Source organism: Talpa occidentalis, unplaced genomic scaffold (genome assembly GCF_014898055.3).
Source record: "Talpa occidentalis isolate TD23 unplaced genomic scaffold, MPIMG_talOcc4v2.1 talOcc4.2, whole genome shotgun sequence".
Classification (NCBI taxonomy): Eukaryota; Metazoa; Chordata; class Mammalia; order Eulipotyphla; family Talpidae; genus Talpa; species Talpa occidentalis.
This window is the reverse complement of record NW_023602073.1, coordinates 87,997,100-88,023,273: the sequence shown is the minus strand read 5'-3', so window position 1 is coordinate 88,023,273 and position 26,174 is coordinate 87,997,100. Positions and strand designations below refer to the sequence as shown.

General features: G+C 37.6%; 1 protein-coding gene across 7 annotated transcripts in view; it reads right to left on the bottom strand.

Moving 5' to 3' along the window:
* Window positions 1-26,174, bottom strand: part of MEI4 (meiotic double-stranded break formation protein 4) — a 262,395-nt gene that overhangs the window by 104,840 nt on the left and 131,381 nt on the right. For all 7 annotated transcript variants that reach the window (XM_054698967.1, XM_054698970.1, XM_054698969.1 and 4 more), the window contains one exon: window positions 19,771-20,016. In XM_054698967.1, the coding sequence (XP_054554942.1) occupies window positions 19,771-20,002 (232 nt within the window). In that variant the 5' untranslated portion in view covers window positions 20,003-20,016. The remainder of the gene's footprint in view (window positions 1-19,770; window positions 20,017-26,174) is intronic.

Here is a 26,174-nt window from a genome sequence, read left to right as displayed (position 1 = left end):
CTACACTGGCCTGTTTCTGCTCACTAGTTCCTCAAGGTCACCTGGATGGACCTGCTTCTTCAGGAGTCAATTCAAACACCTCCTCAGTGAGGTCTCACTGCCCACCCAGTCTAAGTTAGCAGCCCTCCCCATCCCCAGGCACACTCTATCACTTCAGTCTAGTTTATTTCTTCAGTTTTTAAAACTCCCGGAATTGATCCTTCTTATCAGTTTCTTGTTATTGTCTGTCTTCACGAAATATGAATTCTATTTCTCTCCATATATTACACAGAGTACATAGTCTACTTCTTTTTCTAGACCTAAGAATTCAGTTTTTGTTGAAGAAATTAATCAACTAATCAATAAATGAATAAACTTGAATAAATACAACCTCAAAGAAAACTGCATACACCATGGAAAGTGTCTTTACATGTGACCATTTCAGGAGATCTTGCCTCTCTAATAAGCCATATGCTTATAATAGACAGCAAATAAACTTTTTCATCTTTCTAACCTTGAAAATCAATCACAGTACAGAGTAAATATCATACATTTAAATACTTGTATTCTATTTTAGAAGATCTTCAGCATTCTATTAAAAAGGAAAGTAAGTGTAACTTTCAGTTCCCCCAAATCCTCCAGCCCATAAACATCTGCCTAAAGTATATGTTTATAGGCTTCCCTGGTGACACAAATGGGTTAAGCGCAGCGCTGTGAGGCTGTCCACAGCCTCTGCGGTGCAGGTTCAATTCCTCGCCAGCCAGGGAGATTCCCACATGGCGCAGCAGACCTCTCCTGACTTGCCTGCTGCTCCCCTCAGCAGTGTTTTGGTTGTCTGCCTGTACTGTTCCCCTCTCTGTCTCTGGTGGATCCTCTCACCCTCCTGCACCTCTGGCCTGTACCCCAGCTCTTGTATAAAAATAAATCTTAAAAAAAAAAAAGTGGCTTTCCAAAAAATAAATAAAGTATATGTTTACTATATCACATCTGAACAAACACAACACTAGGTCTCTAACTTTAATATGCCTCCTAATTCTTTCAACCTTCAATTCTACTTTTTAAGCTAATTTAGCTTATTAGCTAAAATGCAACATGTAAATCAGTAATTACAGGTTTTGCCTGTATGTGGCCATTGATTTGTATGATGCTGAGAAAAGCACATTTTTTTTTTCCTAACTGATGTACATCTGTTCAGCTCAAACAGATCGAGATCTCAATGAGGAAACTGCTACAGGGATGACCCAAATCTGAGCTGCACCCTAGGGATAAGGCTGCCCTCTGAGTAGGACACTTCATAGAGCCTGTCTTAGACAGCCTAAAGGCTATGCATTATGGTTTTAATAGTTTGCTGGTTTTTTTAGTTTTTTTATATCTGATATATCAAAACCTGACTGTGAAATCTAGCTTTTGTTTAAAAAGCTATCAAAAAAAAAAAATCAAGATTAGAATCATGTTCTTTCCTAAACCTTATTGACAGTCACAGATACTAAGGAAATTGCTTTCTAAGCAAAACAGAGGAAAAGAAAACACACATTCTAGCTATTGTAACTGTTTTTGCTAGTATCACCTAAAATATGATTTCATTTATGCCCATGGTGGACACTACTACCTTCCAAACCCCCTTCTTAATTGTTTTGGAATAACAGTTCCATTTATACTCAGGAAACTGCTAAACATTTATCTTTAATTTACTTAGCCTTCTCCAACAAGAAGCTCTAGTATACACCGAATATTCATCAAATCTCCTTTGGCTTTCAGTTTTTGTTATTAAAGATAATGTTTCTCCCAAGTGCTAAACATTTATAATGTAAGTCACAAGACACACAAATCATCCAACTAGTTCCTTTCAGTCTTGATGGATTTACCGAACTGTCCCTCAGGGTGCTGAGTCCCATACATTCTATTGACCCAGGAAGAGGGCTTCTGCTCCAGGACCCTCACTGAGCCTGCAGCACTCAGAAACCACCACTCAAATCTCAGATCCCTTTCATAGCGAGATGTCGCTTTAAGAGGGGTCTGGTAATGGATCTTGCTGATAGCAAAAAGGAGTTATAATAACCTCAAGATCTTCCACTTTGACCCCAAATTATATAGTTATGTAAACTAAGGGCAAATAACAAAACTTAAAAAAAAAGAAATTATGAAATCTTGGCTCATTAAATACATGTTGCCTTGCCCTCTCAAAATGTAAAATGTTTTTTACCTCAATCAACTAGCTGATTAAATAGCACATGATCCATCACTGTCATTACTGCTAAAGCAGAAGTTATTTTTCCAAACAACCGATTTTTAAAAACTTGGAATCCCCTGTGGGCATTCTCTTTTTCTTCTCTCCCTACAGCCAGCCAGTGATTCTATCAACTGCATTATTTTTTTGTTTCACAATGCACCACTTTGGAACCATTTCACTCCCCCTACCAGTATCCTACACTGTGCTCTTCTCTTCATTCATAGAATGCTGCCTTCTCTCTTACCAGACTTTCCTGCCTTTAATTCTCCTCCTTTCCTGTATGCAGCACACTGCTGCTGGATTAATAACAGTCCTACTCCATTACCTTTTAATGTCTCCTCCTCCTTGAAAACTAAAACCCAAAGTTACTAAGAACAGTGTAACACATGCTGCTCTTGAGACGTTCTTCCTTGGATGTGTACATCCTGCTCACTGAAGTGCCATAAACACACACAGACATACACACATGCACATGTACAACTTCCATATATATAATATATCCCATATATTATATATAATATATATAATTTTTTTTCATTCTACTCTCAGCAATGTTACCAGTGAGCAAAGTGACCTCTTGGTCACTTTGATTAAATAGTCAACAGTTTCTATCTTGTTTGAACTCATGTATTTACTCATTCTAAAAAATATTCTCTTACTTGGGTTATATAGTACTAACTTTCCTAGCATTTTCTCTTAATTGAACTTTTTTACTCTTTTACTTTTGCCAGCTGCTGTGTCCTAAATATTTGTGGCCCCCTCCCCTCGAATTAATATGTTGAAATCCTAACACTAAGGTGATGGGACCTTTGGAGAATCACTAGATTATGAAGGTAGAGCCTTTATGAATGGAATCAGTGTCCTTACAAAAGAGGATCCAAAGTGATTTCTCACCTTGTACACCCTGGGAGTACACAGCCAGACAGCTGGATGATGCTGTCTATGAGTTAGGACATGGACTTCACCTGACCCCACACCTGCTAGGACTTCAAAGGCTCCAGAACTGTGAGAGAGACATTTTTGTTGTTTATAAGCGATCCATTCTGTGGTATTTTTATTGTAGCAGCCTGAATAGGTTATGGCACCAACTTTTACTCTCCTCATTATTTACCACACCAAATAACACCAGTTTGTCCAAGCTACTACCCTCTGTCATCCAATTTTCTGCAACACATCACCTCTTAATTGATTTCTGCACATCCAGAATCATTCTTCTTCACACTGTCTTAAGCTGGAGCCCAGTGATCTTCTCAATCCCAAATCTTACTGTGTCGCCCACTTGCTGAAGCTACCTCAATACAGGTTATCCAAATATCCATAGTTTCTCTCAGAGTGGGCTCTACGCACTGAATTTCCTTAAAGTCTTCAGGTGATTCTAATTCGCAGGCAAGGTTGAAAACCACTCCTCTGACCATTACCTCCGTATCTGTGCAAAATGATTTTTTTTTTTTCTAGAACATTCTCCCACCACTTCCAAACCCACTTATCCTAACTACTATTCAATCTTCAATTTTTAATTTAAAAGTTTTTCCTCAGGAAGCCCTTCCCTGACCCTCTAGATCAGATGAAATTCCTCCAAGATTGTATAACATAGAAGATGTTATCATAACTGTCTTCTGCCTTTCAATGTGAACTTCAAAGAGAAGGTGACACACCCATCATACACCTATATCCTAAGCATGCAGCACAGTTCTAGGCACAAGAGGGGTGCTCACAATTTCTGCTAAATGAATATTACAATAGCACTTCAAAGAAAAGTGTTATGAAAGCTCAGATGTGAAAAGATGACTTCACCGTGGAATTACTCTTGTTTTTAAAAACTCACAAGACTATCTGAAGATATTTGTTGCACCCCCTAGACTAACAGACAATCTAGAAATAGAAAAGTACAGTAACTGGCAAATTTTGAATCTAGAATTAAATGTCTTTCATTTCACTATGAAATAAAACATTGGAAGCATGACATAATAGTTCATCATACACCTTAAGTATTTGAACTAATTATAGGCTTTTTTTATGAAATCCAAAAATTACAACCCACAGTCCAGAGGCACACACATTTCTACAGCTAACACTCATGTTTTTAAAATACAGTCTATCTCCCAGTAAAGCCTCAAATGACAAGTCTGTAAGAACATATGGATAAGGACAAAAGCCATATACTTTAATTCTCAGAGTCTGTTCTCTAGCATAAGGAGACAAAGTAAAAATATTCTTAGTTCTGAAAAAGAGGTGGAGCCAGGGAGAACTGAGTAGTCAATTATCACACTGTCAATTATGATTAAAATATATTCTTGTCAGTATTTAAAAAAGAGAGCTCAAAGTCAATTTTCTGCAGATGCCTACTGCTAACCAAGCAGAACTCATTTCTACTGATTTTTACCATTGTTATATTCCTGAAAATAAAACCCATTCTCAGGGGTTCTGGTTTTCATAACTTGTAAGGCTGAGTTATAAAGCAGTACAGCATACTTCAGTATTATAGTTCATTCATCTAATCACTCATTGTAAAAATCAGTGGTCTAGGAAATTAAATAAACTTGAGCGAAAAAAGAGTAGCATAATCTCTTACCATTAGGAAATGAAATTAACACACTTTTCTCGGAGAGAAAATAAACCAAACTAAATATATTTTGCCTCACCAGACTAGGTGATTTCACAGAGCGTATTCTGTATTCAGCTTAACTCATCAAATACATGTTGGGTCCTACAATGTAAAGGCATTGGAATAGGCACTGAAAGGACTCAAATAGTAAGTAAGTCACGGCCTCCTATCATCAAAGGAACTTTAAAAAAGGCAGGACAACCAACTCCACTACAAGGCAAAAAGGCATTTAGTGAGTGCTAAGGAGAGGTAAGATACCATGGAAATACAAAGGAATTTGTTCAAACTGAAGAAAAGTCAGAAATATTTCACACAGTATGTGTGTCAAGGGATCACAAGCTTTCACTAGTGATATTTTCCATACCAGGAAGGAGCAGCAACCAGGGCACAGAGACAGGAGTTCAGAGATGTAGCTGGAACAGAGGGAATGCAGAGAATGAAAGGTAGGGTACAGGGATAAAAGGAAATTCTGGGTTCACATGGAGGAAAACAACTGACAATGATACACTGTTTAAAACATGATCTTAACCGTATCTTTAAAAAAAAAATGCAAAGTCAAAACCTGGTGGCAGATGACTGATATGAGGTGCCTGTAACAGCCCCGGAGAAAAACATTTTATAAACGAGAAAGAGATCACAGGGCTCACTGTGGAAGAACACTGAAAATTATATGAGAAATCAGAATAAAAAAGTAGAAATTGAATTAGAACTTTTTATAACAATACAGGGACAGAGTAGAGTATGAAAATCAAGTTCTATTAATGTAACTCCCAAAATAATTAAACAGGATAACAGCTGAAGTCTTACAAAAGTTTCTAAGCAGTTTACTCCTAAGGGAACCAAGCTGCCAGGCCTGCAACACACTGAGGAACTCACAGGGCTGGAGTTGAGAATGGGCAATGATGCTGATCATTCAGTTTTACTACTGGAAAAGGAAAAAAAAAAAAAAAAAACTTCACACACCCTAAAACCTTTATTCTTTCCCTTCACATTAATGCAATCTGTTACCAGATCCAGGTCTTTGCAAGAGAAAATAAAAAATTAGCAGGCAATTATAAATCAGAGACATTCTGCAGGGGAGGGAGAGGGAGCAAAACAGGGGACGGAAAAGCACAAGGGACTAAGGTGATGGTAAATGGGTGAACTGGTGGTGGGAATTCTATGGGAACTACACCTGAGAGGAGAAAGCAAACATTGTAAAAAATGAAACAATGATGTAAAATATATGTAAATAAATTATATAATTTTTTAAAAGACATATAAACAATGAAATTCTTAAATTAAAAAAAAAAAAAACTTTAGTTCTTCTGTTGCTAAGGTTATCACTGACAATTTCCATCTGACTACCAAGGTCAAAGAGGTTGGAAACATACCTGTCAGGGAGCTTGGTGTAAAGTATTCCCCTTAAGCATCACCAAAGCCTGTCACTGTCTTCCTCATTACCATTTCTCATTTCACAGAGGAGGGAAATGAGCCCAGAGCTAAGTGACTTGGCTGAAAGAACTAATGTTGGTAGAATTGAGATTCAGCTCAGACTCCTCTAACTCCAAACCCATGTTCTTTCTAGAGCTTGTTGCCAGCAGCCCCCATTCCACTTAATAATACCTCCTCTTCCATGGCTGGTTATATCTTCATTCATTTATGCACATTCATTCTTAATCTCTGAGCATGTACTGGGTACTAAACCTTGATGATGGTTATTCCTGAGTGTATTCACATGTGTTGTATGAAGCACTGTACTCTAGGCATTGCCTTTCTCCTTATTCAAACATGCTGCCACAAACTAAACAAACCCAAAACAAACCCTAGAAATATAGTTACAGAACTGAGGCTATTGGAAGGGGGATGAGAAGTAAGGGTGGAACAAAAGGGGGAAGGGTCCAAAAATCCAGTGTAAAGTACTGTGGGTGCTTTGATGCTAGGGGTGGGGGCTTGGTAACATACATCTGAGGAGGTGCAAACCTATTCCCATCTATCACAGTGCTGTAACCAGTATTACCTCAATTAAGAGAAAAAAAAACAAAACATATTGCCAAAATGGATGTTACAATCACATCACTTCACTTCCATTTATTTCTAAGATGACTTCTGGGGAATATATAAATCCATGATGTTCATGTCATTAAAGATAAGCATTGGGCCTCCCCAGTGATGCAGCAGTTGAGCTCTGGGCTGCGAAGCTGCCCACAGCCTCTGCAGCGCCCATTCGATCCCCGGCCACCAGAGAGGGTCCCACATGGCGCGCAGATCTCTCCTGCCGCTCCCGCTGCTCCCCTCAGCAGTGTCCTCTGTCTGTCTGACTGTTCTGTTCCCTGCTTTGGCTCTGGTGAATTCTCTCACCCTCCCGCGCTTCTGACTATACCCAGTGCTTGTATAAATAAATAAATCTTAAAAAAAATAAAGATAAGCATTGACTTCTTCCAGTAAAGTACACAAATTGTTAGTTGGGGGTGGGGAGGCCTATCTAGGCAGAATTATCTAAATGACAGCATTTTATAATTATTTATATGACTTTAGTAGCTGAGAATTCTTAGTTGTTAATGGCCTTAAAATCAGAATGTACAAATTAAGACCATGCAGCCACAATATTTTTAATGTAATTTTAACCACAATACTAATTAGTCATGCATATATATACACCATACCCTCTTATTTATTTATAAATCCTGCAATAGAAAAATGTCTCTGAATCATGTAATATAGGGCTTCTCAGAAATATCCCAAAGTATTGCCAGTAAGATTTCAGAGCCAGCGTATATGGGAAGTCACTTGTAGCATGTGAGTCGATGAAAGCAATGGTACCTTGCTCCTTTCTACAAAAAGCATCTTAACACATCATGGGCCACTTAGTATTATTTCTAATTCAAGGGCCCTGAACAGTATAGTAATTAAAGCAATTATAAGATATATTCTATAATAAACACATAATGCTGTAGAAAAAGTAGAGATTCAAATATTACCTAATTTTTGGAAATATAAGACTTATGACATGCTTTTGCAGGATGGGAAGATGCTGTCATTACTATTTTACCCTTACAGCAGGAAAATAAGAGGGTTGGAATAAATGCCAGTTTCCATTTTATAACTGCTCATTATAACACAAAAGAACTTCAGATCCCCACCAAAGACCCAGCCCTAAATCCAACTATGCCACAAGAACATCCAAATTTATACACAGCCAACTGAAGGACCCTTCCCCAGCTAATAACATATCCACCACCCCCTCACTAGTGTCATCCACACTCCCAAATCTCACAGAGACCATTACTAAATCTACAGTCAAATGTATCCCCTAAAAGGGCCAATGCCAGTGTCTTCTACTCTAATACAGAACTGTAGCATACAAGGGGATTAATAGTGGATAAGTGCACTGGGGATTAAAACAGAAAATAAAAGTTGCCTTAAACCACTGTTTCTCAATCTTGGCTGTACTTCAGAATAACCTAGGCACTAGGAAAGAATGTTGATGACTCAGTCCCACCTCTAGAGATTCTGATGTAGCTAATTGGAGGTATAACCTGGGCATCAGAATTTTTAAGAGCTTCCCAGGTTCTAGCACCCAGGCAGGAGTGAGAGCCACTGCCTGGAAGTATAAATATATTTACCAACACTATTGAGCCAAAGATTTTCAGACAGTCATTTTTTAAAAAAATAAAAATTTAGCAACATTGCAAATCTGATTAATAGTACTTCTCTTTTTCACAAAGACCTGTAGGTAAAAAGGTCTAGATTCATATAGCATTTGCTATTTCTATAGTGTTTGCTATAGAAAGATACATGAGCAGCTAAGTTTATCATTGCTGTGTTCACCATAGCAGATCCTGCCATGGACAAGGCACCTCTCTTTAAAGAGACATTTCAGAGGGAGTGGAAAAATACGGATCACTGAGGTACACAGTTCTCAGGTCCAGGTCCTGCTTTATGTCTCGGTCAGCCAGACATCAAAGAGCTGTGCAGCCCACAAAGCTGTCACCAGCATGGACTTGGCCTATTTTGGTCTGACTCCTGCTTGGAAGTTACTGATATGATGAGCCACCTTGTGGTTTACTGGATAAAATAATAACCAGATGAGGCCAAACACTTCATAAAATACACAAGCAGAAATAACTTTAGAGTTGTTAAAGACATGATTGCTTACAAAATTAGGTAGTAAATTATGCAAAATACCACTTAAGTTGTATGACCTGAGTTGAAGAATAAAGTTGCTAAAAATATTTTACAGGACGATAGGACAAATTATACTTGAGCCCACAAGAAAAGAAAATTATATTAGAGCCCAGAATAACCATGGGAAGGAGGAAAGACACCTAAATTTTATTATTTTGTTTTATTGATAAACTAGAAAAACACATACAATAAAAAGGATTTAGAATTATTCAGATTTTCACAATTAGTTTTCACCAAGTGATGATATGTGATACTGAGGTAAAATGTTAACGTTCTGTATATATTACATTATACTACACATAGAAAACCCCACCTTAGTCCATGAAAATTTTTTTCTGCTACAAATATTTACAAGTCTAATCAGAGGTGATAATTTAAATATCAAGACCAGAAGCATCTTTGAAAAACTACTGTGTATAAAATCTCATTGAATAAGCCCAAAGGAGGACACAGAAGCAACCTAGTCTTGTTCTTCCTGTGAGTTATTAATTAAGAGAGTAATGAGGAATTCTTACAGTGAGGTTTTTGAAAGCGTAAGAGCCAGCTTTCTCTGGAAGCAGTCTTTCACTTATTTCAAAGGATAAAACTGTGCAGAGTAGCCTGAAAGTGTTAAAGACACAGGTAATATTTCTCTTTGACTCCAAGAGAAGTGAGAAAGACCAAAAACTAGAAAAATGATTCTATGCTTACTATAGAATAATTGATGGTGTCAATGGCTAAGAGCAGCTCACACCTCAATGTCTCCTTCCCAGCACACAGATCTCACAGTTCAGACACTCTGATGTATTTAATGTTCAGACTAACTGCAAGAAATGCTTGCAAGCAATTTAAAGTTGAAGATCCATATTAATGATGTTTTCAAAACAGGAGCTTCAATGGAAAATGCCACCATGTTTATAAACATAAATAAGGAATTAATTTGGTTTTTATTTTTTCTTACTTTTGTCAGATATAACAAAAGTATAATAATGTCCCTCCATGTAAAGAGTGCAAACAGGGCCTCCCTGGTGGCCCAAGAGTTTAAATCTCAGCACTATGAACTTATCGACAGCCACTGCAGCACAAATTCAATCCCTGGCCAGGGAGCTAACCCACAAGGTGCAGCAGATCTCTCCTGTCTTGCCCACTGCTCCCCTCAGCAATGTGTTTCAGCCAATCTGCTTGTTCTGCTCCCCTTCTGTCTCTGGTGAATCCTCTCATCAACACCCACCCCGAACTTCTGGCCTGCACCCCAATTCTTGTATGCATAATATTTTTTTAAAAAATGTGCAAACATAAACCATGCAAGAGCCCACAAGTGCTGAACCTTCCCTACAGAGTCCTCCTATGCACTGCACATTGTCACTGCATGTCTTTGTCTCCATATTGCATTTAGGAATTCATTCAAGTTCACTTTTTTATCAAGATTAGCTAACTTAGCTCTCAGGATGACCCATAATACAAAGTAAGTACAATTGTTCATAGTTCCACATGCATGATATGAAACCTGATAAATAATTGTGCTTTGCTACAACATGTGAGCATTCATTTATAGAAACAAAATTAAAGATTAATTTATTTATGCGTAGAAGAACTGGGATATAGGCCAGAGGTGCTGGGAGTGATGGGTGAGAGGGTTCATTAGACAGAGGAGAACAGGTGTATATACTGAAATACACTGCTAAGGGGAGTAGTGGGTGCTGTGCCATGTGGGTTAGCTCCCTGGCCGGGGATCAAACTCAGGCCACAATGGTGATAGCATGCTATCGCTGAGACTTAACCCCTACGCTACCAGGGTGGCCCATTAGAAATATTTTTGTTTTAACTATGTTACCTTATATACTTTTTTAAAGGACTAATATAAACAGAATTTAAGGGCTCCTACTGATTTGTAGTATACCATGTACTGCATTTACTAATCAAAATTTCTCCTATGTCTTTAAAATTACTTTGACTAGGTGTAACAAGAACATTTTCCTCTGCAAAGATGAAAGCCAGGTAAATGTCTTATACAACTGCATGTTTAATTTACAAAAAATATGACATATAGTCAGAAGCTACATCATCATATTTGTGTGTTTATTAGGCAGGGTCAAGGTAAATAAGGCTAGAGGAGAAGAGGGATAAAGAGCAGAGGGACAAGTTCTCCTAGAACAAGAGAAACAAGTTCTCTTAGAACAAGAATCTACAATATACAATCCTGGGTTCCTACTATTGTTATATACATATTTCATCTAACAGTATGCAATAGTATCAAAAATAGTTGTTAGGTCATATTAATGTTACTTTTTGTTATTGTTGTTCACTTTCTCTACTCTCTACTACCTGTCTTAGCTCAATCAGGTGACATACATTTTCAATTCTTTGGTGAGTAAGACCAAATATTGTCAGGTAGTACTGATACCTTTCAGAAGCTGGCCTACAGAGCCATCCTAATTTATTACTTGGATGCTCTGGATTGGAGATGAATAGGTTTCTACTGACCCCTATTCTGGTAAGGCCTCACTATGTTCCTTGAAAACACATTTCACTTCTATATGCTCAAACCAGTGATTCTCAATTTTTGGTTTTCAGCAGGATCACCTGGATTTGACTGAGCCATAGGTTGCTGTTTCTGCCCTGTTTCTGATTCAGTTAAGTAAGAGGTGGAATCATGCATCTGAGGAAATGAACCCTATGTCTCTAAATCACATGCAGTGTTGTAAAGCAATGGTACCTCAATAAAAAAAAAAAAAATTGCATTTTTGATAAGTTCCCACCTGACTCTGAGGCATCTGGTCTGGGGACCATACCTTGAGAACCTTTGGTTTAGGACAACACCTTAAAGTACTATAAATGCATTGTTCTAAGATTCTACAGGAATCACACTCCATTTACTATCTACTTAATCTTAGACAAGTTACTTAACCCTGCTTTTTTCATTTCTTTATTATCAAAGAAGAGATAGGGATAACTTCTTAGTTGAGAGTTGAAACAGTAAAGAAAGAATTCCAAGAATGAAAAGCCAAAGGCAGTTTGAATAAAGACTCAATAGGTCCAAAGAACTGACTTAGGAATAAGGAGCACTGGAGGCAGAACAGGGCGGTGGGGAGAAATGAGCTTTAAAGATAGCTCTTTAAAGAGCTGCCAGAAATGAACTCAGCAAAAATATGAATAAAGGGACCTGCTTCTATCTTCAGAGGAGATGTCAGCCCCTTCTTGAGGTGCAGCGCAAATCTCTCCACTCGTGCTCTGTAACTCTTCCAGGCTGTAGGCCCATATGATTCCGTAATCATACTCTTCCTTTCTGTCTTCCACTTTTCTCTCTGTTGATTCCTTCCCACTAAAGTACTAGTGAACTGATGTCTTTTCCATCTTAACAACAAAACTTTATCTTGCATTCTTCCCTAATACCAGCCTATCTTTTTCCTTCATTTCACAAACGCTCCCCCACTACCATCCCCAAGATTGTCCACAGTCCCATACTAGTCCTACTGTGGTCCACAGTCAGCAGCATCGACATCATCTGGGAGCTTATCAGAAAGGCAGACTCTCAACCTACTCTCACTTACCCAATTTACCTTATTTCCTTCTTGCTTGATAATGAAATTGATACAATCCCATTAATTTTTGCAGTCTGAATTATAGTTCAGAATCATCTACCTGGATTCCACTCACTGTATTTTGAATTTAGTCTAAAAAAAGCATTTCAGGATTTCTAGGATCCAATATTAAATTAAGAATCCTCATGGATACCTTGAGATTTCTAATAGAGTCCTAAAATTCAAAAACAGATTTGGTGGAAGACTACAGGTATTTTGGTGGTGATGTGGACATGCTCCTGGGGAGGAGGACCCTGTGCCTTTGAATCAGAGTTATAAACCCATGTTACTGCAGTTAAAATGTGTGTGTGTGTGTGTGTGTGTGTGTGTGTGTGTAAAAACAAAGAGATGATTAGCAAGGGACTGCAAAAACACTGACAAGTCTGAAAAAATATGTAGTCCTAATCATAAATATTAAAAATTGCTATAGGTTAATCGAGTAAAAAAAAATACACCCTGTGCATTTATGAATGCAAAAGTGCTTCTGAATAGTTATAGTGTTTTAGTTTCATAGATAAGAAGCAGCATGGTCACGCTTCATTTACTGTCTTCTGCTTCAACTACTGTACACATGTACAGCCCCCTCAACGGGAAGAGAACTGCTGCTCATCCTGACTTAGCCAGTACCTCTTCCCTAGAATGCTGCATCTTGCTCTCTAATCCTCCTGCCATCACTGTAAGAGTTTGACAGCCCTCAAGAAACCACAGATCAGTAAAGCGATTTTATTCTAGATATTAACACTCATAGAAACCATGCCCAAACTTAGTCATTCAAACAAATATCACCAAGCATCTCCTCCAGTAAGGTATTGTACTAACACTAGGAAAACAGTGGTGAGAAAAGACATACTCTGTTGCATATATGAGTTTAGGCTATATCAAGAGGTCAGCTTTTTAAACAAGTGGAATTTAATTCACAAATGCTGGGGAAAGTACAGATAGTATGGGGACCCAGAAGAGAATCTAATCTATTCTAGGGAGACAGTCGGTGAAGGCAAAAGAGATACTAAAACTATATCAGAAAAAAAAAAAAGTAGTGTATAGCCAGACAGAAAGGCAAAGGAAAACATATCCTACTCAGAGAAATAAGGGTAAGAGTCTGGAGCTGAGCAAGAACAAGGAGGATTCAAGTCAGTGAATGAAATTTCATGTGTTGTGGGTAGAATGTGGGGACGCAGTGGTAGAGTTTAGACTGGAGATGTAAGTAAGCACCACACTGTGGAGAGGATTACAACCCATTCTAAACATCGTGGACCTTATCCTACAGCAAAAGACAAGACCTGAGGCTGGACTACAATCCATATTTGAAAGCACAAGGGTATAACTATAGACATGGGGTCTAATTGGTATTAGGCAGGATCAGGGAAGTGTCTGGGAGTGGAGAGAAGTAGGGAGAATAGAGATACACAGAGAGCCCTGTCAGGCCCACTAGAGTATTTCCTGGCTATCCAAGATACTTTCCTGGAAACCAGCTTAGGCAAGAAGTAACTGAATCATGAAGTGAGATTCAGGGTCTGCTATGAAGAAGAGATTTGTACAGACCGATTTCCAAATAGAACACTGCACACTGTGGAATGCTCAGTCACCCTCACCTCCGTCCTGCCTCTGAGGCTCCGCTGCTTCTTTCTGGCATCCCTGTGCCAGTGCTCATTTGACCCTTCTTATTCCCTCTCTCCTAACACCTTTCCTAACAGAATCAGCCCCTGTTATAATAATTAAGGTATTTACACTTCTAAATTATTGCCTTATCACTATTAAAGTCATTGAACATTCTCAGCTTTTTAAACCTCAACTTTAATTTCTTTATATGCTGATGGTCTCTAATATCAAAAGATTAATACAAACTTTGTATAAGTAAAGCATGTCTAAAGTATAATTATAAATTTACTTTTCTTTATTTTGAAGCTGTCATTAGAATTTGCATTAAATTAAGGGCATATTCTCTGATGTTTATATACATTATGCATGTATATTTTAAATCAACTAAAATTTTAAGCAATTCCCACCATTATATTTGACCATATTAAAGGAGCTTATATAAAAACTAGAAGGAAGTGCTTGTTAGCTCACTTTCCATGCTTTTCCTGCAGCAATAAAACAGTAAGTGCCCAAACATGATCATGCTGAGTTCCACAACTGTGTCTGTAAGTCAGTTGTTTGAATCATCCCCTCTGTGTGGCCTGGGAAAAGGTAAGAACAGAGAGATGGGGACAGAAGCTGAGTAGACCTGGACCAGAAAAGCAGCAGTGAGGAGTTGAAGACAAGCTCCAGCTGGGTCTCCAGGGGACAACCCAGGCTGCTAGAATATCAGTTCCCTGTTCTGACACTTCTTCAATCCCAATCTAGCTAAAATCCCTTTCCTGAATCCAGACTTAAACTAGATGTAAAGTAGATCATGGAACAGTAAGGATTTGATCTCCAAGGTATAAGGAGAAAATGGGAAAACAGAGGAGGGGTTAAACAAATGCAAGCAATCTTAACAGGAAGAGTAGAGAAGGTCCTAAAGCCATCTGGTTGGGTGGGTTAATTCCCAGGGGCCCAAACTTTTAGAAGAGCTAAGTTCAACCGAAGGTAATTGTGCTGCTCTGTACAGCCCCCCAACACCATACTCTCAAATCTTAATCCTAAATGTGATCAGTGAAGTTCTACCATTTTTCCCACTTACAAGGCTTTGCTCCTGTCACCCTAACCCCCTCAATCCCTGGTCAACATTTAATAATAGTCAATACACCTTCCTTCCCAATTGCTTTGTACTGGGTTCCCTTAGCCACCTACTCAGACCTAGTCAAAGTTCTTGCCAACATAATGAAGCTATCTTTATCAGGAAGTCATTCTAGATTAAGGAACATATTTTTCCTCTCATTCTACCCCTATAGATCAAGAAGATTCTTGAGAGAAAAAAGCAGGACTCTATAACAGCCATGACTTCTAGCCCCTATCCTACTCTTTAAGTTAGGATATGCTCAGACACAGGAAGAGAATTCATGGATAGCCAAGGCTTAAACCAAGATTCCTACTAAAGTAATACCCAGAGTCGCTTTGGCTGCTTAGCAAAGTCAAAAAGGCTCCTCACATCCTCCGACTTCACCATCCTTAGCAAGTTGGCGCTGATTTTCAATCCTGCCTGTAGCTGCAAACTGGCTTCCACAGTTGCATACATGCTATTTTCATGTGGCAGTGCCCCATCTGGGAACCAAGTGGTTTAAGTAAGAAACTGTTTTATTGTTCTCTTTTATGGGTCTCAATTTCTTTGTACAGAGGGAAATCTTTATAAAATGCTCAGAATATTGCTTTTTAGCTTTCATTGGCTTCTGCCCAACCTTAGAACAGTACTGGCAAAACAAATCTAAGCCTTTATGGATTAACCCACTGGCACAAGCACACATCTGCCAAAACAAAATTAGAGTGCTTTAGTAAGAAGGGAACTAGTTATTGAACAGACAGCCAACCATGTCTTCCACACATCATCAAAAAAAGATTTTGAGAAATGTGACATTGGATAACTGGGTTTCTTTGATCCCTTCTCCTGCTCTCCCTCCTCCTACATTTAAGTAATATTAAAATGTGTCATAGTTTGAATAACAAGTCCCTCTGTCCTTTCCTAATACTGTCTAGTCCCTTAGTAAAGAATTATTTCTCTTTAAGAAACTGTAGAGAAATAAATCAGAATAAAGAAATAGCTGAGTTCCTGAAGTGCTGTATCAACCATATCATACTTCCTTATTTGTTTGCCATTTCAGCTCTGCTTAATTTAATTCTGGTTTGCTCAGTTGCTTCAATGGATAGTTGATGCTGTAAATTTAGTTCCCCAGCCTCTCAATCTGTCAAGAAGCATTCTATTCAACATTTATTGAGGGCCTCCTGTCTCTAAACATTCGAGAACAGTTGTATAGGTAAAACAATCATGGAAAATTATAGAAAGAAATACTTAATAATATAAATACATCTATAATAGGGTTTGATTTTCAGCAATGGCATTTTCTCAAAGCAAGGCATGTAAGTCTTTCAAGCTACGGATCTTTAAATAATGGCTATGATTATCAATTTAATACCTCCTTTTCTTCTTTTTTTATTTCTCCTTTAACAATGACTCTATTTATCTAAATCTATCTATTTATTCCTCATTTTTCAAGCTTAAGCTAACAGATGGAGAGATAGATTACACTGAAACATCTGCACTGAAACGCTTTACCTGTAACTCCTGCTGCGAGGAAAACTGATTTTAATTATGTGAGATTTGAAATCTCTCTCACAGGCACTGTAAGTGAAAGTTTTCAGTGTAAGAACAAGTTATCTCCTCGGCTCTTGCTGTGAGACATGGTCATATTCCAAACAAATAATACACAGCACCATGCCCATGTTATAAAGAGAGACCTTTCGTGATAAGAAAGAGTTTTGGTATCACAATGTTTATAATAGTCAGAGTTTAAAGTTACTGGAAATTTTACATGTGTGCCATTATATCAGTCATATCATAGAACAGGAAAAAATGAGGAAAAATTTATTATCTTTATCATTCATAGGGTATACTCAAAAAATCCATTACCTAGAAAGACTCTAGAGAGATTAGAATGTGGCTATAAATCATAACATTTTTGATCACACAAATATGAGATTTTAGTAATATCTAAATATTAGGTTAAAGACTTTTCCTTATAATTCCCAAAACTATAGTTAGCAGGCACTCTCTTACCCACAGAGTGACACATTCCTTTGTGATAGTTGCTCCTTTTTCCCTGCCACCCCTGGAATGTTAGCATCTGCAGCCCCCAAAAGTTCCTTTTTCCCTGAGAATCTTATCTACAGTTGTAACTTCAACTCACACTTAAATGCCAACAAAACCTAACTCTGTATCTGCATTTCCAATCTGCTCATTCCCTTTGAATTTTTAGGGCCATACTTCTATCTGCCTTCTAGGTAATCCCTAAGGAGTCAAGGATCAGCCCACACTCAAACTCAAACTCAACCTTTTATCCCACAAGTTCATTTTTGTGTTGACTAGATTCAAAACATTGCAATCACATCATTAAGTTGGTGCCAGAAATCTCAATTATCCTAAAAATCTGTCTTCCTTAACCAGTCTCAGAAATCATTCACAAACTTCTGAAGTTATCTACTCTGAAATCATTCATATATATCTGACCTCCTTTCAGTTCTCACTAACATAGATCTAGTTCAACCCATCATTCTTTATATGGACTTTGGTGAACCCTTGTAAAACTGGTCTCCTAGTCTCCAGTCACAGTTGTAGCCCCGCTATCCAATATGCTCCACTTCCATTTGATACGTATTTACTGAGTACTTGCTTTCTGTGCATCAGGCTGGAGTGGATGAACAGAGAATGCTAAGCAAATCAAAGGCCACTTCTCCAGATAATTTAGACTAGTTCAGGAGTGTGGAACCCATTTTGAGTCAAACAGACTCCATTTTTTCTCTAACTGCCTGATCTTGAACTTTCTAGGTAAAAAATTAAACAGCCTGTCTAAGCCATTAGGTGACTATGAAAAAATAAGAGATCATCTAGAGATGATGATCTGATGACCATGCTCATAGGCCTCCACACTACAGCCCTGTGTCTGAACACTTCTGCCCACCAATCAGATAGGAACTTAGACTTTAAGAATCAATCCTACAGTATCACTACAAATGACCTAATCTCAGACTAGTTCCCTGCCTAGTCCTTTAAAATCCCCTATGTCCTGATCCTGATGTTACACACCTTAGGACCAACTTTGGTCACAGATCCTGATTATGATGCCAATTCTTGAATAAGTGTCTTTTGATTGTATTATATTCTGAGTATATTATTTTTCTCCAATGACATGAGGTAAGACAGCAATTAAGTAAACAAATATACAGGTAATACACAGGAGGTGCTTGAATAACTGGTGGGGGTGTTGTGTATCTAGATTTCTCCCTGAGGAAGTGTCCTTTAGAATTGGACCTCCAGGAAGGAAAGAAGTCAATCAATCACAAAAAGTGTCAAAGAGAACAGCCTAACAAAGGTTCAAGGCAAGACTGCCCTGAAAGGTAGGGAGGAAGGCCATGCCGGTGGGAGCCAAGTTAACAAAGGGGAGAGTTATGAGATGAAGTGGGAGAGGTGAGTAGAAGTGAAATTATCCATGGCATTATGGGACACAATTATAAATCTAAATCTAGCGTGAAAGATCCCGATGTTAAGGGAGGGTTTTTGGCAAAAGAGTAGTATGTCCCAATTTACAGTTTCAAAAGAAAGAACATCAAATTGTTTCCCAAGCCCAACAGGAAAGTCATTGTTCTAAAACAACGTACAGCTCCTGGTAAATGGGGTGACCTCATGTCCCAGTTTGCTCAAGTGAGTCCTGGCTTTGCCTGTTGTCCTATTATCACTAGTAGTAGTCCTCTTCTACTCTCATGAGGGTCCCAAAAAGACCATAAATTGTACTGTCAACTTACTGATAGGGAGTAGACTTAGATTGACATTCAACATTCTTTTGAACCTGGTCCCAAATCACCTCTCTTTTTCTTCACCTATCACGTCTTCTCTTTATGGTGCTCTGAAATGTCATGCAGACAGTGTCCTGAGTGGCACTTTTATTCTCCATGGCTGCAGTGTTGCTCATGTCCCTGCCTCCTGCTGCACATTCTGTGACCAGCTCACTAACAAGTGAACAAACATTTGAGGGCCAGATCTGAGAAGTCTTTCCAAAAATAAAGTGAACTAAATGACTCCTCTTTGTCAATATTTCTATTATAGCATTTGTTACAGCTGGGCCCCTTTTCACTGCTAGGTTGGTAGACACTTGACAAAAAGGACAACTCCTCCTCTTAGGTGTGTCCTCCCTCTTAGGTGTATCGTCATGACTCACTACCTGTCTGGTACATTGATGGGACATGATATATGAATGCTAAATGAGTTATTTAATATAAAGGCAACAAAATATATGGTAAAATAATAAGGCTGACCAGATCTTAAAATTAATTTACCCAGTAAGCTAAAACATTGCTTTCACATCTAGACTATTCTCTATCTTCATTCCAATATCTACTGTGGCTCCATTTATTAGGAAGGGACAATAACATTTCATGAATGATTAGAAGTTAAAAAAAAAATCTTTATCAGGAAAGAATACAAAAACTAATTTTAGGGAATTAATTAGTTTGGTGTTTTGGTAATAAATTTCTAAATAATTATGAAGCTGAAATAAAACAGATTATTATATCACCAAAAGGCAATCTCATATACTCACCATTCTTAAATGATCCTGAACAAATGCTGCTCAGAAGAAGTTTTTGACGTAATTGCAGAACTTCGGCTTCTAAAGCTTCAACCTTTGAACTCCACTGTGACTCCTGCCCAGACACCACCCTTGCAAGGTGCTCTGTGTGTTCTCTGCTGCTTTTGTCTGCTGGTTTTGAATGGATAATTGCCAAGGCCAGAGCCAACTTTGAAGTTCTCAAATACCATGCTTGATCATCCATCCTGGCTCTTGTCCCTATGATTTAATAAGAAAATAGGTTACAGAGAAATTCCTTTTAATTTTTGCAGTACATTTCCTTTGCTGAAAATTGATTTTGCAAAGTAATACTAATTAATAAGTTTATAATACAATTTGACACTCAGTAGCAGAAAAAAAATTCTCAGGAACTTGAAACAGCATAAAAAAATCAAGAAAATGCATACACATGCATATTAAGTGTATTACTATTCAAAACAGTAGGTCAGACAATCTGACAAATTCTTGGGGGTGGAAAAACACACAAAAAAAATTTTTGTGGCTTCTAACCAGAGACATTCATCAGAATCTCTAAGGGAAATTTTAAAAATATATACCTGGTTTCATTATACTAAAGATTCTGATTCAGCACACTGGGGTAGAACTGAAGTTTTTATACTTTAAATAGCCTACTGAGGAATCAGAACCACTAAATGAAATTATTCATTTTAAATGTAACCCCTGGGCTTCCCCGGTGGCGCAGTGGTTGAGCGCTGGGTTGCGAAGCTGCCCACGGCCTCTGCGGCGCCGGTTCGATCCCCGGCTGCTCCCCGGCCACCAGAGGGGGGTCCCACATGGCGCGCAGACCTCTCCTGCCGCCCGCTGCTCCCCTCAGCAGTGTCCTTCGGTCCTTCTGCCTGCTCTGCTCCCCGCTCTGGCTCTGGTGAATTCTCTCACCCTCCCGCGCTTCTGACTGTGCCCCAGTGCTTGTATAAATAAATAAATAAATCTTTAAAAAAATAAATAAATAAATAAATGTAACCCCTCTTCCCCAACTCATTCTGTAGTCTTACAGTCCCTGTACTTCCCAAACTTGAATTCCTTAATGGAGCTTCACCTACTATTCCTGTCTCTAAGAAGGCCCCTTCAATATATATTAATTTTTTTTAAATATTTGCATGATTTAAGTTTTGACACTGCTGATTTTGCACCACTAAAGATCTCTGGTTGCTACAATGAAATACTTTTCCAAACCAACACTGCATCAGCACATTCTGACATGAATGTACTTATGAGAACAACATGACAGACCATTACATACATTGCTCTAATATCATCACTTCTACTGAAGTATAAGCTTTTGTGACCACCATATGTTGCCAAATTATTAGGGTGATTTGCATATAAAAACTGTACAAGGAAACTACAAGACATTTTTAAATGAAATAGAAGACACAAAGAAATAGATATTCTGTGCTTTATGAAATGGGAAGAATAAGACCAAGAAAATAGAATGAACACTACAAAAATGTGTATAGAACCAAATAAGATGCCATATAGGCAAAGTAAACATGAAGGAAAAAAAAATGAAATTACACTACCAGACTTCGAACAATACTTCAAAAACAATAGTAATCAAAACAGAATGGTATTGGAAAAACAGTTAAGACACAAGCAGATCAATGAAATAGAATTCAGAACCCAGAACATAACCCATACATATATGAACAGTTATTGTATGACAAAGTGGTCAAAAACATAGAAAAAATGTTTCAATAAGTGGTTTTGGGAAAACTGGACAGCCATATATATGCAAGAAAATAAAACTATACCATACTTCACACTCTACTAAAAAATTCAAAATGGATTATGGTTTTAAGTAAGACATAAGGCCATGTAATACATAGAAACATAGGTGATATGCTCCACAACTTTTTTGAGAACTCAATTCCAACAGCAAGAGAAATGAAAGCAAACATGAATAAACATTAAACCAGAAAGTTCTGCACAGTGAAGAAACTATCATTAAAATGAAAAAACACCCTACAAAATATGTTACATTAAAAACATTTAACAAATGTTGGGTTGTCAGAAAAGTTGTGATGCATTTTTTCTTGGAAAAACAGAAAAAAAGTACATCATGACTTTCCTGACAACCCAATAGTTAAAAGTGTAATGATCCAGAATATTCAGAATTTTTGGTTACCAAACCTAAACACTACTAACAATTTCAAATTGTTTACCCCACATTTCAAACTTTATTTCCTTCAATTTCTCAAGTCTAACATTCCATTGCAGTGGGATCACACACATGGAAACTAATACCCACAACCCATGCTCATTTTCATGCACATCTTTGCTCAATAAATTTTCCCCAATAGTGATGTGCTGGCTCAGTCCTGGCAAAAGTCCTGATCTTAACCTTCAAAACACAGCTCATAGACTACAATATAAACTCTTTTCTATCTGATATCCTATAATTTAGCACTGGAAATCTAACTAGCACTGGAAATCTATGCTACAATCTAACAGGTAGCATAACGGCATTTCATCAGTCAAAAATGAACACAAAAATTCAATATGTACACAATATATTCATCACAGGCTTATTTATAATATTGAAAAATGGCACCAAAAGTCAGAGTTAAGTAATAAGAGTAAAACTGGACACAGCAGAATAAAAAATTTTCAGAGTTTTTTTTTTTTTACTAGCATGGGAAAATGTCAGTAATACTGAATAGAAAGAAAAGATGATGGCATGAAATTATATGTACAGTAGGACCTCAATTATGCAGAAACAAAAAATATAAAAATATAAATAGCATTTCTCTCTACTATAGAATTACTGGTGATTTTTCTTATTTATACTTCTCTAAATTGTCTTAATTTTCTGCAATAAACAGATAAAATTGTAATTAAGGAAAATTTATAAAAAAAGATTTCTAAAAGCAAAGTAAATAGCCATTTATTTTTAACCTTTCTTAACTATAGAATACACTGAGGACTGGATATTGTTAAGCTAGACAAACTAATTAGAATTATAGCAGCTATTCCACTTGGCTGCTTCATCCTCCATCTGCTCTCAGTGATGCAGGGAAGCATTTGTGTAGAGAATCATGGATGCCCCCCTAAACAGAAGTAACCCCCCAAAGAAGTAAACCAATTCTCATAATACAACAGCAGTGACCAAAAACAAAAGTAATAACAATCATATCACAATAAGTAGGCTCTTTATAGTGTTTTGGTTAGAAAATGATCTGATATTCAACTGTGATAGGGATCTAATGAGAGAAAAAAAAAAAAAAGAAAGAAAATTACTTTATGAGCATAAAAGGACAAAGTTATTTGGAACATAAAAACACAATAAATCCCCCATCATCTTGCAGATATATTTAACTGATCTATATGTGAGTTGATTAATTCAATGTTTTGATTTTTAAGTCATTGTATGTGATTTGTTAATAGCATCAAAAACATGACCTGTGCTAGATAACATATATCTTAAAAGGCATGGTTCTTATACCTCTCAATCACATACAGTGTTGTAAACCAGTATTACCTCAGTTTTAAAAAATTGTTAAATTTAAAAAAGCAAAGTAAACTGTGGTATGCATAAATTGACAGAAAAATATATGAAATGAGGTGCCTCTCTGGTGGCACACGGGGTTAAGAAGCAACCTATGAAGCTGTCCGCAGCCTCTGCAGCACGAGTTCAATCCCCAGCTGCCCAGGGATCAAATGGCACAGGACATGGCGCAGCAGACCTCTCCTGACTCTCCCGCTGCTCCCCTCAGCAGTGTACTTTGGTCAGTCTGCCTGTTCTGTTCCCCACTCTGTCTCTGGTGAATCCTCTCACCTCCCCACCCCCCATACCTCTGGCCTGTATCCCAGCTCTTGTATTCATAATAAATTTTTAAAAAACATATATATGAAATTATAACGTTCTCGACAATAACTATCGCAGGGTTAATTAGAATTATATTAATTAAAACTGTGATACAAATGAGCAAAACTGATTTCTAATTGGTAGGTTTGGTACAGGCTTTTCCAGTATAAATCACACTAAAACACACAACTACCACCTACAAGCAAACAGAAACAGGCTCTTTTAAACTGCTTCATCATGTTTTAAAGTGTGTGTTTTTATACAAATGTGCCATTTTAATTTTAGCATATCATTACTAGCCTAAAAATGCCCTTTGTGACATAAAGATTATTCTAAAATTCCTCTGAATTTTCAAGGGGAAAAAAATGAGCTTCCTAAATATATTCTCTGCTTTATTGAGAAAAGATCAGTATTAACTTTCCAAAATCCTTTTTCAATTTATGCTCAACTAATTATGGTAAATAATTAAAATTAACATTTAATGTTTCCCAAGAAGGTATTTAGTATCTTTGAATTCTTAATAGTGGAAAATATAAAAGTTAAACAGTCTTTTTTAGAATAGAGCATTAATTCAAGTGGATTTTCTTTTTCTTTGCTTTTGGGACCAGTCCTTTTCATAGCAAATTCCTCCACAGGGCCTTGAAAAAATCTAGTCACATTCCCTATGACCCCTGGATTCTCTTTTAGGCAATAAATGTAAAAACAGCTACTCTTCAAGCAGCACTTTTGGCAATTCTTCTCTGCCCTATTTCTCCTACCATCATTTTCTCCGACTGGATTTTAAGTTGCTACCAACTAACCAATTCTCTGAACTGTCAAAAGTGTTTCTGAATTATAATCCTGAATTCTAAAGTTAGTTCATCTCCAAGATCACTGATGAAAATTTTATGAAAAAGAGAGCCCCAGATCACTCTTATACAAGGTGGTGGAAGCTTAGATAATCATTCAGGAGAATATTTTCTTAATATGCACCAAATATCTTCAATATATCTATCCCTGCTTGTTGACCCAACAATGTAAATTCTAAGATTTTTGCCTTAAGGAAATGGCCAAAACTACATATCTTAAACTTTATGCCACAGATAATCTTATAAGAGTATTATAAGTACCCCCCTATAAAAAAAAAACACACAAAACGAAACCCAAAACCTGTCACCATCTTGAACATCTAACAATAGAGACAAATTAAACTGTGGCATATAACACTTGCAAAAAAAAATATAAAAGTATAGAGAATTAGGGGTCTCCCTGGTGGCGCAAGGGGTTAAGCACCACACTATGAAGCAATCCACAGCCTCTGCAGCCCGGCTGGCCAGGGAGCTACCCACACGGCACAGCAGACCTCTCCTGTCTTGCCCGATGCTCCCCTCAGCAGTGTATTTCAGTCAATCTGCCTATTCTGTTCCCCACTCTGTCTCTGGTGGATCCTCTCACCCCCCATATCTCTGGCCTGTACCCCAGCTCTTATGTGCATAAATAAATCTTTAAAAAGAAGTATAGAGAATTATTAACAAAATACATTAACAAAATATTAACTGCAGAGTAAAACATAAAACAAGAACAGCAATGAAAATGAAAATTTGAAAAAGAAGTCCACAGACAAAGATTGCTAAACTGATAGAATTAAAAATAGAGGAGGGAAGAATGGAGGGAATGAGGGAAAGAGAGAAGAGGAAAGATGGACACAGGCTAGAATTTCCCCAAAATACAAATAATGCATTGACTATGAGAGGAAGAAGTCTGATTTAATTTCCTTGTTTATACACACATTTTTATAATTTGTAAGTTTTCTACAAGAAACATTACACAACATACTACATAAAAGAAAAAAAAGCTTATGACTAATCCCATAGAAATATTCCCTATTCTATATTTTACAATGTAGAAATTAAAACGGAAATGAAGAGGGGTTTTGGATGAAGCCTTAGAGCTCTACACCAATCATCAGTGATTGTGACGAGAAGCTCCAGCCTGTAGCCTCCCCTCAATTCTGAGACATCTCTCATTGTAATATTCCACTGGCTCAACAAAATCTTGGGATGGGTGGGGGAGGGTAGGAGGAGGATAAGAATGAAATAACAGCACATTAAATATGTAAATGTGCTTTCAGAACTGAGGAAATGCTGTCAATGAGATATCCTGCCTCTGAGCTTCACTAATCTCCCTTCTTGATAGATTTTCCCCAAGCTTCATTAACCAGGTGACTTCAGACCTTTCCACTTTTCACCAGTAAATACATGTTCCTTCATTCAGATGTGTTTGGTGCTCCTTTCACTAAATCAAAGGACATGATAGATTTTTAGAAGTGGGGTAGAAAAGCTTTCCAAAATGACCAGGCAGCAAGCTGCTAGCCACTGTATCTGTAATGCCACACGCGCTGCCTAGGTAATGGCAGGCTCTATTATGGACTTAAATGAAAGAGTGAGCATGTGCATCAGCAGAGGGCAGCTTTTCACCTTGGCTCTCATCACCATGTCTTTGCCAATCACATATAAGGGAGCATGAGATTGGAAGGAGAACAGGAGAAGGGAAATTGACTCCGTTTACCTGA